The following is a 13,334-nucleotide window of genomic DNA, read 5'->3' on the forward strand; positions in this document are numbered from 1 at the left end:
GAAGCACAAATCTATTTTTATAATATTGAAAGCGAAAGATTTTGACTTTAGATTGTCTTTTGTAACGGGGATCCTCTGTATTCAGGATGTAATTTTCTTTGCTTTACTTAGCAGTCCAATCCTAAGTTTCCTCCCACGGTCCCAAGACATGGAGAGTTGGGGAATTAGAATGTCCAACTTCGCCATAGTGTGTGACTGAGTGTGTAAGTGTGTGTGAGTGTGTGCCCTGCGATGGATTGGATTGGCACCGCATCCAAGGTGTACCTCAGGGATATGCTCTAGGCTTCCTGTGACCCTTTACAAGATATTTGGTATAGAGAATTAGAGAGTGAGTGAGTGAGTGAGCGTTACCTCTCCAGTCAGCACGATGCTGTTGACTCGTATAGACGACTCCAAACATGCATACTGGATGTCAGACAGACAGTGATAAAACACAAATTTTACACTAGCTTTTACATGTCAAGAGCTATAGAGTGAAGACAATAAGACAAATAGCTTCCCTTTAACGCAACAGAAAAGCAGAGTATTGCTTAGCGTTGATGGACTGGTCTTATTAAGTATGGAGGCAGAGAGCGGTGTGAAAACCGAGGACATTATAGACTGAAAGGAACATAAAGGCCTCTGTGTTATAGTTTATTACGCACACTTCTACGTTTTAGCAAATGTTCCACAGGATAAATTAGGCAGGCAGAGGTGGCGTACTGTAGTGGAACGATGGCTTTTATAGCTAATACACGTCACAATATTGCTCCCTAGTGGGTAAATCAGCACACAGCATTTTACTCGCATAAAATTCCATACTGTATGTAATCCATCATCAGAAGGGAGTTAACTCTCTCTGTAAGAAAGTACATAATAACAAAAAAAGGTGGACTTTTTTTAGGTTTATATTTATATATTTTAAGTATATATTTATTTTTAGATCAGGGTTTGTGGTGACAGGAATGTCACTAAAAGGATTTTTTTTATAAATCATCATAAAAGAGCAGTGATAAATCTGTCATATCCTTTGAAGCAAAGACAGTGCAGACATCAGTCAGGTTTTAATTAGAGCAGTGCTTCCCAAACCAGTCCTTAGGGCCCTCCAAACAGTCCACGGTGTTACTTTATTACTGTACGGACCTTCTGGAGATTGTGAAAACTATTCCCTTAGAGGCAGCACAGTTCGGTTTATTATGTGAAAAAGCTTTTGCTAGATGATGGCAGGATGTATCTAGTATTGCTGCAAAAAATATTTTAAGTCTTAAATTCAAATTAATTATTAATTACTTAGTTCATAAGTACATTCTCTCGAGATCATAAACAACTTCCATAATATATGAATCTGTATAATTCATGTTTATAAAAGAGTGATTAGAGATTGCTAATTGCTAAGCCAACTGTTTTTTTTTTTACTTTTTAGTCAATATATTGCACTTTATAGTTTAATTATTCATGATCACTTCATTGCTATTTCTCCAGTTCTCTTTTTTATTATTTCTATGTCTTTGCTCATCTCGTGTCTCTTCTCCTCATGCAGCACCAGAGAGCAGAGGTAGGTAGCTTCTGTACACAAGCCCCAGCATGGCTGGAATCTGCTGCATTTTCTGACCTGCTTGAGTTTCCCCTCTCTCTCTAGGGGATTTTTTTTTTTTTTTTTTTTTGCTGTTGGTTTTATGTGGAGCTTCTTATGCTGTCAACTAAAGTATGAGGAATGTGGTCTTGACTTACAGTCAAATTCAATTGCTGCTAGATTGTGAAAAACATCAAAAAACATAAGCAAAAGAAGTCCACAAGGCTTGTGTTCGCTCATCACTTGGGTGTTTAACATTACACCATTACCCTTTTTTTTTTTTTTTTGAGTCACATTACACTGGGGGGTTTTAAACAATACATGTGTGGCATTCTGGGAAAAACCCATCAAATGTGTGTGTGATGAGGTACAGTATGACCTGTCAAAATGTCTGAGATGCATCTGCCTCTCAATTGGAATGAAATCTTTCTATGCATTTTTTTTCCTTATCACCTTTTAGAAAATACTGTAAGATTCAAACCTTTTTATTTCTTTAAAACATCAAAATATTTATGTGAAGGGTTTTCCCAGGCTACTACACATATTCCTAAAAGCAGTGCTTGGTGTGTTTATGGCAAAGGACCCAAAATCTAAATGCATACCATATATATGAATGCAGCTTTATGGTGTTGAGTAAAGAAGTGAAAACCAGGGATGGATTTTTGTTACAAGGTTTCACCAGAACCCTAGGAGTCTACTAAATCATCTGTCAAAATGATAGGCAGCTGGTATGTTGGCAAATGTGTCTCTACTAAAGTCAGGGTTGCTTACCTTCCTGGGGGCATGCATTCCTGATCCCTGTGTATTCAAGGTTGATACTCTGTTCCTGAGAAAGCTGAAGACTATAAAATGTTGCTTTACCATAATCTTTATCAAGGCATAATGTGATGTTTCTTAACTCTATGCTCTGTTTCCTTTTAGGCACAGCGTCATGTGACTGATCTGTATGAAGACCTGAGAGATGGACATAACTTGATCTCACTGCTGGAGGTGTTGTCCGGAGATACACTGGTGAGCCTCAGTGCCTGTATAACTCTGACTGACTGACTGGTCACTCTGCTCTGCAGCCCAACTCAACAACCAGCATTAACATTGAAATCCCTGTCCGCAGGCATAAAGTGAAGCTAAACCAAGCTTAGGGCAATCAGAACACTTCTATCTATAATTTATAAAATAAGTTTTATTAATCATGAGAGATCTATGCTTTAGGAATACATAAATTACTCTAAATGCGTTTCATTTACTATCCAGATCCAAAGATCTAACTGCTAATGCAAATACTGAATCACACCCAAAACCGAACCACTGGGTTTCAGATGACATTTGCAAACGTTTTGTTCTCTGATGGCTTGCTGCCATGCTTTAGTTCTGCTTTTCCTCTTGGCCATAACAAATTAACCTCACAGTCCACTCTATGCCTTTATCTTATTTACTGTGTGGCACCTGTGTGACTCCCTTCTCTTCCTTCTTTGCCTCCATCTCTTTCTATCCCTTCCGACCTTTGTGTGCTGATCTTTGAACTCTCCCATGTGGGTTTTGCCTCCTCTCTTTTCACTTCTCTTGCTGGGGCTAGGCGAGGGAGAGGGACGTTGTGAGGAACTTGCGTTTGGTGAGTGGGTTTGTCATTTAGATCTTTTTCCTTTCTGTGATGGCATGGGTGCATCAGTAGACAGCCTTTATGAGCTATATGAGCTCTTGTCAAAAAGTCCAGTTGGCGCTGTATAGAGTTTGTTAAAAAAATGCATTAAATGCATAAAAAAAATTATGCTGCGAAATTAAATGGAACAATTTTTTATTTTTTTTAAGGTAATAATGTCTTTCTGTTTCTCTTAATGTATATAGTTGGTAACATCTTTATATAAGTTTGTCGTAAACATTCCCAAACCTCCATACTATAGTGACCAGGGGACCAGACCCATTCCATGTGTATTAGCTTATATTTTATTTACCAAGACATGTATGATCTGAATACCACTAACAGGATAATGAGGTTGTATGTTGCATGATTTTTTTTGTGCTTTTTCTTCTTCTGCTTGGATCGATCTGAACCTCAAGATCATGTTTTGGGTGTGTAACCAACATGGCAGATGTGTCAGACAATCAGTGTTTGTCATTATGGTTATACTTACCATCAATTGGCCTAAACATCCATGAATATTTGCATTTGAATGCTCATAAGTTGTTGACTTGATCTTGAAGCATCCATCAGACTGCGTTATGTTTTTGAGATAGAGAGGAAATCATGATTATATGTCAAATATGTGCCACCTTTTATTGCATGAATATGGGTGATGAGTTCTACATTTGTAAAAAAAAGAATTTTAAAAATGGACTTTTGTCTTTTGTCTAACTCAATGTGCAATTTTCCTTTGTTCATTCAGCCTCGAGAAAAAGGACGGATGCGATTTCATAAACTTCAGAATGTACAGATCGCACTGGATTTTCTCAAACACCGGCAGGTAAGACTGCTTTTACTGGTATAAAAAGAATGCTACAGACTGAAAAGTCTGTCTTCTTTTATATATAAAAAAAGCAGTGTTTATAGTATGTCTCTTTCTCATAAATCCTGCTATTTTGCTTTTTATCTTTGCCAATCCCAGGTCAAGCTGGTGAACATTAGGAATGATGATATCGCAGATGGAAATCCAAAGCTTACGCTGGGGCTCATATGGACCATCATCCTCCACTTCCAGGTCTCCTCCTCTGTCAGTATTAAGTTCCCTTACCATTTACCTCCGCCGCCTTTATCCCGTCCAATCTGGGGTGATGGCTAAAAGTCACTGATCTTTTGGTGGTTTGGGTCATAATGGTCAAATGGCATCTAATCAGTCATTTCTTTAAATTCATTTCTTCCTTCCTTACTAAAGAAGTGGTCAATCAAGGGTTTGGTTATTGTGATTAAACTAAAAGCAGTATTTAAATATGGAAATACATAATGCATAGCTACCTTTTATCTCCTTTTTTAAGTTTCAGTTTTGTGTATTTTATTATGTATAAACTACTGTTGCTTAAATTAGTTATTATTTATAATAATAAACTTATTATTTTACAGCTCAAAGATTATAAATTATTAATGGTCAAAAGTAATCAGTAACGTTACATGCTGTTTTTTTACACTATATGAAGGTTTACTCCAAGAAATCTGCAAATCTCATCCCCATTAGTTTTTGTGCTGCCAGAGTTCCCATCTTAATTCACTTAAGAATTCATATTCTGTAAGAAGCAGCATTTGGCTGTGGAGGATGGATCAGTGGGGGACATTTCTAGATGGAAGCTGGTGGTCTACATCATGAGGAATTCCTGATTATTCCTTTTTTTTTTTGCCACAAAATTAAGCCTGGTATATTCATTTCCAGGCTGTAGCTTGCCTTCGCTGTAAACTCATTACCCTGGGCTCATGCCAAGTCCACAAACCTATTATTAGATGCCATTGTCTGTGTGATGCCATCAAAATTGAAATTAAAATCATTTTAGCTAGTTGTGCCTTTGGTGCAATTTGTGTACCTTATCCTTCACAGATTTTGCATCCGATACTGCTTTCTTATTTGATCTACCCAGTATCACCCAGTGCTGGGAAATTGAGTTCCAATAAGGGCCCGGAGGTTAATGGTAATCGCTGGAACTTTGTTCATAATTAAGTGTATACACGAAGTTGGTGTCTTTTAATCAAGTTCTTTAATGATTTGCATGCTGGTATGCAGTATAAAGTGATTAATTATAGACATTTTCTTGATTGGATTGCACATGTGTTAAATCCCATGCATTTTGGTACCTGATAGATTTCAGACATCCAGGTCAATGGACAGTCTGATGACATGTCAGCTAAGGAAAAGCTGCTCCTATGGTCACAGCGTATGGTGGAGGGATACCAGGGTCTACGCTGTGACAACTTTACCACCAGCTGGCGAGACGGCAAGCTCTTCAATGCTGTTATCCACAGACATCAGTAAGTGCTCATGATACTTGGGACATCCAGGGACTGGATTTTAATTGTATTGGTGAAGCTAATTAGAGCAAACGCATAATTACTATGTTTTCATCATATTACCAGTTAAATCTTTTTTTTTTTTTTTTTGAAGAACTGAATGTGATAGGAGTAAAAACAACTTCATAAGAAGTAGTTATGTTAAGCTTGTCTTTGGCCTTGACTTGATTTTGGTAGAATGCCTTTTTCAAAAGGAAATATTTCATTGCCCTAAGGCTGGCCTGGTAGTGGAGTATATAAGAGGTGTGGTATTTACTGTAACTGTGTGTATGCACCAAAGCACAACTGCAAAATCTGGAAAAGTGTATCAGCTAACACAATAGGACTTTATTGTCTTGATGGAAAGATTAATTCGTTCTTAAAGCTAAGCAGTCGCACACATACTGTATTTAGTGGAAGATAAGCATGAATGTTATTTTAGCAGTTACATAACACGGCTTCTTTTCTCAATAGAAGAAAGAAGAGGGAGTGGCTGAATAAGCAGGAGTAAAAATAAGTGGTTCATGGTAGAAAGAGTTAAAGAGTTAAATAGTTTTGGGTGTGGTCCATGGGGCGTTTTTATGAAAAGAAAAGACAGTAATGCCCGTAGGGAACCTTTTTGTGAAGCATTAACGTGTACCTGCAAAGCTTGGGTACTGCCTTTTCAGAGTGAGAGCTTGATGTTTTTGTCAGTACTACGCACGACGCTCCAGAAACGCAAAACGATTTTATCGCCATGTTTCCTTCATTTTTCTTGGCTCATTTTTGTGCTTGTTTTGGTGACTGAACAAAACGTCTTTCATATTTTAATTTTGTGCTTTTGGAATTTTGGATACGTAATTAAAATAATTTTTTGGGAAAGCCTGAATGCTGAATGCCCTCTGTAAATGAGAAGAGGAAGAGCTGCTAGCAAGGTGTTTGGGACATTCTGCACCTCCAACAGAAAGATTCATGCCGGTTGAACTCTCTGGATTTTTCTTACATTTGAAACAATTAAAGAAACCGATGTGCGCCGTGAAAAATAACAGCAATGGTAAAGAAGCCCTGAACATTTTGCCTGCATTGGAGCACCATTTCTCTTCTTAGGTTTGATTCTAAGAGGCATGATGTTCGGTCTTAAAAAGAAGCTGTCAATTAAGAAACGGCGGACAAGCAGCAGCAGTAACTCAGTGAGTGATGCTGAAGACCGTGTGGTCATGGTGTGTGAGGAGATTCCCTCTGAGACCTCTGTAGACTCGGGGAGAGGCTCCCACAGCGCAGGAACCCGATCCAGTGAAGGATCCTCAGCGGGTGATATTGAAAATGGGCAGGCTTGGAGCTCTGTTAACATGTCTCCCAAGCTTGGTCTCAGGATGGAAGATGGGAGCAATGGTTATATTCTTGCACCCAGCCCAGGAGATCACTACGCTGTGCGCTCCACCCTACACGTCAAAGAATTATACCGGTCTGAACTCTAAAATCCATCTTCATTTTTCTGCTTCTGCCGAGACTGGAAATTAACATGTTTTGCAAGATACTGATATAAGCCAGGGTGATGAGTATGTGGATAAAGTTTAAGGCTTTGTATGTTTGGAGTGTCATTTGGGTAATTTTGCCTTGTGGTTAGGTACACTTTACAGTTTTACAGATTTTATTGTCTCCTGTGGTGCTCAGTTAACTTGAGGGATACTGTTTTCAGGCTTTGTGTAGAACACTATATATTTTAAGTGGACTCTCTGTTTAACGAGTGCCATGTGAATAATAACATGCCTCAGGAGACAGCTGACAGTCAGAATTTATGGGACAGATGGTCCCTGAACATGTAGCTTTTACTGTCCTGAGATGTCCATACCAGCACCAATTAGGGGATATTCATATTTTCAAATATAGCAAATCACATCCTAAGGTTTTTTTCTGAATGTATATTAAAAAAAATAATATATTAAATCCTTTTACATTATTGACGGAACCTAAACTCCTTTAGTGTTTGTAGTCTTACAAATTCAAGAAGTTCGCTTGCAATTAATGAAGTTAATCTAACTGAATGATATTAGCTACTACTGGACTATCAGCATTACAGTAACTTTTGACTGATTATGCACGAATGCTAGTCACGCTGCTCATATTTGGTCATGTTTGCACTCTTTTAGACCAAGGCTTATCGAAATGGGAAGAGTGTACCGCCAGACCAACCTGGAGAACCTGGAGCAAGCCTTCAGCGTGGCTGAGAAAGAGCTCGGTGTCACACGCCTACTCGACCCAGAGGGTACCGTTTAAACTTACTGCTCACTTTTCTGGCAGGATATCTCATGCATGTTACTAATTATTCGGTTGTCAAACTTTATTTCCTAAAAGAAATCTAATTTGAAATTTAAAGTGAAGGCTATGATATATTAATCATTTTCGATTTAAGTACCACATGACTTGAGAAGCATATGTGAATTATTGTTCTGCAATACTTACAAGTCTACATTAAATATTAAAAAAAAACATGTATATTTGATTTTTTTTTTTTTTACCTTATGTTTTTAGATGTTGATGTGGCTCACCCTGATGAGAAGTCCATCATCACATATGTGTCCTCACTCTATGATGCCATGCCTCGTGCACTCGATGCTCATGATGGCGTCAGAATAAGTGTGAGTTTTATCTCCATGCTGTACCAAAAGTACAAAGCAATTTAATTTAATTAGGGATAAGCTTTAATGTTTAATATGTGTAAACTTCCTCAAGGTTGCAAAATTAAATAGATTTGTGCTACTGTCTGTTGCAGTTTGCACATTAGGCCAAGTTACAGAAGTGAATTACCTTTGATTGTGCTATCTGGTATCATCCACATAAGGATATATTCCCATTTTCTTATTCTACTCCCTTTCTCAAAGTTTCATCCTCATGCCATCTCATTGAGTTTTCTTTGCCATCTCATCAGGGATAAACTTATAAATCTATAGATATCTACATTTTCAGAAACACTGAATTTATCTGAATAACACAATAATTAAATGTTGTAGCCTATCATACACTTGTCTATTGACAGTGCACTTACTGTACTGTACATTATAGTGCAATAATAACACTCGCATATAGATTTTTGCTTCTTTACTGTACTGCAAAGTTTACATGGTTCCCTTCATGTGTTTATGGTCAGACAGGACCAAGGCTGTTCACTCCTAATTAAAGAAATGTGATACCGTGTGTGTTATTGAGTTAGTGGAGGGTCTGAAAAGTTGCTTTGTTAAGCAGCTGTATTTGTGCATGTGTGTGTGCAGGAGCTTGAACTGCGCTGGAAGGAATACTACGAATTGGTCACCATTCTTCTTCAATGGATCAGACATCATGTTGTGATCTTTGAGGAGAGGAAGTTCCCCGCCAGCTACGAGGAGATTGAGGTAAAGTTATACAAGCATATTGATGTGCATTTAACAAAGTGTGCAATGTTAGTATTTGTATTTTCAAGACAAGATATACATTCATATCTGATACTATATCCATCTGGACGGCAAACAATCTAAAAATCTGTTTTTGTAGATCATTAAATGTTGTCATGCTGTTTTGTGATTACAACAAATAGTCAGAATGCAGGCCCAATGAGAATGCCCTATCTGCTTTATGAAAGCAGTCACTGCTGTAATTGAGTGAGTGAATCATGTTATTGAATAGTAGATTAAACAATGGAGGTTTGTGCTCTCGCATGCTATATTGTAAGAATTCTATGATCCTCCCGGATAAGGGTGTGGCAGTCGTCTGCTTAAAAATATTCAACATAACCTCTAGGCAGGTTTCTTTTCTCCAAATCTGAGAAAGACTTAGTGCCACTCCCTACTGCACTCACTACTTTTCTTCAACTGCTTTAAAGCGCTTATCCACTGTAAAGATTAAGAATAAATCTTGCTTTTACTTTTATTCATTTTTGGCTGATACATTGCTGAAAAATTACATAAGTACAAATAAGACAGAATAGAGACTTATAGCTGATCAAGTTGCTGGAATAAATTCAGCTGCAGCCTGGGCTACTGTATGTTGCATTTATGTGTATACTGTAACTTAATTCATGCTGTATTATATTTAAATATGACTTTAACGAGACCCTTGTTAGTATTAGTGGTACGTATATTTATTTCTTTTTGAGGTATAATGGAAACTATTTGACTAATGTTAAAAAGATTATGAAAAAAACTTTCAAACGGTGTTTAGACTGATGGTTCTGATGGTCAGAAACCTAGTGAACCAGTATAGGTTGTTTTTTTTTCTTTTTTGATAGAGACGTATAGTATGTAAGTCACTCTGGAAAAGGGCATCCACCAAATACCATAAATGTAAATATAATTTATAGCATAGTTCTACTCCATTTAGATAGTTTGAGTCAAAGTCAGTTTTTGTTTTAACATGATCGATTTATTGATAATGCTTCCATTTCCAGCTTTTAGAAAGTTAAATGTAATTCTGTACCTCTTTAGAAATGTCTTTGCAGTAAACTGAGAACTGGCTTACAGCAGTGTCTACCTGACACCAGTCTGACTCATTTTCTAAGCTTCTGTGCATGCCAATAAACAGGCCTTTGATCCCAATAGGATTAGTGCCCCAGTTAAATAACTAATATTATATAGTGTATGGGAAATAAATGTTTTTTTTTTCTGAATTACAGCTCCTGTGGCGTCAGTTTTTGATGTTCAAAGAGTCTGAACTTCCCGCCAAAGAGTCAGACAAGGACCGATCCAAACTTGTTTATCAAACCTTTGAGGTTAGTGTAATCTTTCCAAATGTCAGTTTACAAATGCAAAATATTAAATGTTCATACTTAGTATTTTGCCGTTAATAATGTATCCTATACCTGAACAGAGTGCAGTTCATGCTGGTCAGATCAAAGTGCCCCCCGGTTACCACCCTATTGACGTCGAGAAGGAATGGGGCCGACTTCATGTGGCAATCCTAGAAAGAGAGCGACTCCTCAGAACTGAGTTTGAGAGGTGAGTGATGGAAACCATGAACCTTTCATAAACATGGTATGTCTAACTGTTAACTTCATGCTACAATACATGCAGATGTCTCCAGTGCAGCTTGCATATACAAGTTTTTACTTCGCTACAGCGTACTAGGATTGGTATAATGTGTCTTTGCTGGACTAGCGTTATTGTTAAAATTTTTCATTATGGCATTTAGTAAAATGAGTGATCAAGTTGCTTTATTAGAAAGATCCGATGAATCGTTTACTAAATACATTAGTCTGCTCCGTCTGAAAGATGTTGTTCTTATATTAAAGAAATATATATATATATATATATATATATATAGAGAGAGAGAGAGAAAGAGTATATATTTTTTGCCTAAATTATAAAATAGGAAAATGCTGTATAAGCTGTACTGATTCTGGATAGGGTTGGTCCCCTGTCACAAGACTTGTGGATGAGTGAGTTATGTAGCTCACAGTAAAGCTGACCAGGCACTTCAGATACAGGCTCAGTCCTGTTCGCATTTTGGTGCTGCAAAGTTCTATAAACAAGCCAAGACTGTGAGGGATGAGTGTGGGATTTGTGTCCATCGTTGTGGATTAAGAGGTTTTATAGACTTAATCATGGCATTTGTGACAGATCCACATGGGTTAGAATACTTGCTTCAACCAGGGAAGCTGTAAGTGTTTACTGAGGTTTCGTTTTTAAAACAGTGGTAGGGTACAATATAGTAACACTATTTCTGAGAAGTGATTTTTTTTTTTTAGAATTTGTGTTTTTTTTGTTTTTTTTTCGTATGATCTCTTTGGTTTACATCTTATTTATTATTAATTCAAAAAAAGACAGGACTAATTTAATAGTGATACTTAACTTTTTTTCCCTTTGATCCAGATTAGAGCGGCTTCAGCGGATAGTCTCTAAGGTGCAGTTGGAGTCTGGTGTGTGTGAGGAGCAGCTGAATCAGATGGAAAGCCTCCTGCAATCAGTGAGTGGATATTATTAATACAATTATAATTATATTATATTAATTGCTTTTAAGTTCACTTGTGCTTCTGACTCGTGTACATTCCTTTTGCATGCAAGACACATTTCCTACATTAAGTGTGTTTTTCTGCTGCTGTAGGATATCCGACTGTTAAATGCTGGCAAACCTGCCCAGAACACGCTTGAGGTTGACAAAGGCTTAGACAAGGCCGATGGCTTGATCCGTCTCCTCTTCAACGATGTACAAATTCTCAAAGATGGGCGCCACCTACAGGCGGAGCAGATGTACCGCAGGTGCGTCTATAAATTCAAATTAGATCCTGTTTTGTGTTTAATAAAAATGTATGCAATTGAAATTGAATGAGAAAATTAAAACGTTCTGTGTCTTGCACACATTTGAAATAGTATACAAAATAGTTTACAAAATTGGATAACCCTAAGCTTTTTTCTCACCTAGGGTTTACCGTCTTCATGAGCGCCTGGTGAGTCTGCGCAGTGACTATAACTTGAGACTCAAGGCAGGAGCCACCCAAACCGTGAGCTCTCAGATCAGTCTATCGAGTCAGCGTGGACGGCCCGAGCTGGATGATGTGACTCTACGCTATGCCCAAGATCTACTGGCATGGGTGGAAGAGAACCAACGCAGAATTGAAACTGCAGAGTGGGGCTCGGACCTGCCCACCGTGGAGTCCCAACTGGGTAGCCACAGAGGGCTTCATCAGACAGTGGAGGACTTTAAGGCCAAGATTGAGCGTGCGAGAAATGATGAGGTAAGATATTATTAGTTAATATAAATAAACATGTATTAACATTAATTTGGCTGAAAAATTGAGAGCAACTGAGAAGCAAGTGCTAGGAGTTGAACTGATTACTGGGTGTGGAAGGCTGTAGAGTTTGGCACTTTAAGATACACACAGAATGGAATGTTCTCTTTTCTAAGAGCTTTTATCAGTTTGAAGAACATAAGTAGATGGTACTGTATCTGGTGAATAGTATGACCTCTTTTACCAGGACTTAACAATATGTTCATATTAAACATTATTTCATCAAACCGAGGGGCAATATTATGATATAAATATTGATATAATAAATAGTAAAAAAATTAGTTCATATATTATTTAAATAACAACCAACAAATTGGAAGCAGCTTAAAAACTACTCTTCAAAATTGTCAAAAATATATTTAAAAAATTATATATTCTAAAAGTATTTTCTTTTAGTGTTGTTTCTCTAAATATGTGTTATTCTCCTATTTAAAAAAAATGTTTAGTAGTAGTAGAAATGGTATAATTTATCACCTGTTTAAATAAAACACTGCTGAATTGCTGCCAATTTGTGAGGAAATGCATCTCATAAACACCTTTATATGATAATTTTGATATATAGTCCATACCTGGTTTTAACAAAAGTAGTTAGCTTTACATTTCTCCAGCATTTGTCCATATTTCTGTTTATCGCTGAAAGCAAAGAAAAAAAAATTAAATAGTCTTCCAAAGTAGGGCAACTGTATAAGAAGTATATATGAAAGAAACAATCATCTATTTAAATAGCAGTTACAATGCAAATGGAATAAAATAAAAAAACTAACCAAAACTAAAGCTTAGACACAAATGAATGATTATATTAATTGAATGCATGTGGTAAGGACAGTATTGACCTCTGAAAACTGCAAATGCACTTTGCATACTTCTTGTGACAGTCACAATCTGCTTGTACTATTTACTGCAGTACCGCAGTAAATAACCCTAAGCGATATTTCATGTATGTTTCAGTATTATGTAAATAAGTTATATACCATGTATTCCCTGCGTGTTTCAGAGTCAGCTGTCTCCTGTAAGCAAGAGTACATATAGAGAATACCTGGCCAAACTGGACATTCAGTATGCCAAGCTCTTGGTGAGTATTG

At 37.2% G+C, this 13,334-nt stretch overlaps 1 protein-coding gene across 14 annotated transcripts in view; it reads left to right on the forward strand.

The window, feature by feature from the left end:
• plecb (plectin b) overlaps window positions 1-13,334 on the forward strand; it is a 117,169-nt gene that overhangs the window by 84,239 nt on the left and 19,596 nt on the right. For 6 of the 14 annotated variants that reach the window (XM_053494354.1, XM_053494359.1, XM_053494349.1 and 3 more), the window contains 14 exons: window positions 1,520-1,534; window positions 2,474-2,563; window positions 3,934-4,011; window positions 4,153-4,257; window positions 5,332-5,498; window positions 7,646-7,761; window positions 8,028-8,134; window positions 8,765-8,884; window positions 10,141-10,236; window positions 10,335-10,462; window positions 11,336-11,429; window positions 11,568-11,722; window positions 11,886-12,198; window positions 13,247-13,324. In XM_053494354.1, the coding sequence (XP_053350329.1) occupies window positions 1,520-1,534; window positions 2,474-2,563; window positions 3,934-4,011; window positions 4,153-4,257; window positions 5,332-5,498; window positions 7,646-7,761; window positions 8,028-8,134; window positions 8,765-8,884; window positions 10,141-10,236; window positions 10,335-10,462; window positions 11,336-11,429; window positions 11,568-11,722; window positions 11,886-12,198; window positions 13,247-13,324 (1,662 nt within the window). The remainder of the gene's footprint in view (window positions 1-1,519; window positions 1,535-2,473; window positions 2,564-3,933; window positions 4,012-4,152; window positions 4,258-5,331; window positions 5,499-7,645; window positions 7,762-8,027; window positions 8,135-8,764; window positions 8,885-10,140; window positions 10,237-10,334; window positions 10,463-11,335; window positions 11,430-11,567; window positions 11,723-11,885; window positions 12,199-13,246; window positions 13,325-13,334) is intronic. The other 8 variants (XM_053494356.1, XM_053494364.1, XM_053494360.1 and 5 more) reach the window with 3 other exon arrangements.

This window comes from Clarias gariepinus, chromosome 4, assembly GCF_024256425.1.
Source record: "Clarias gariepinus isolate MV-2021 ecotype Netherlands chromosome 4, CGAR_prim_01v2, whole genome shotgun sequence".
Classification (NCBI taxonomy): Eukaryota; Metazoa; Chordata; class Actinopteri; order Siluriformes; family Clariidae; genus Clarias; species Clarias gariepinus.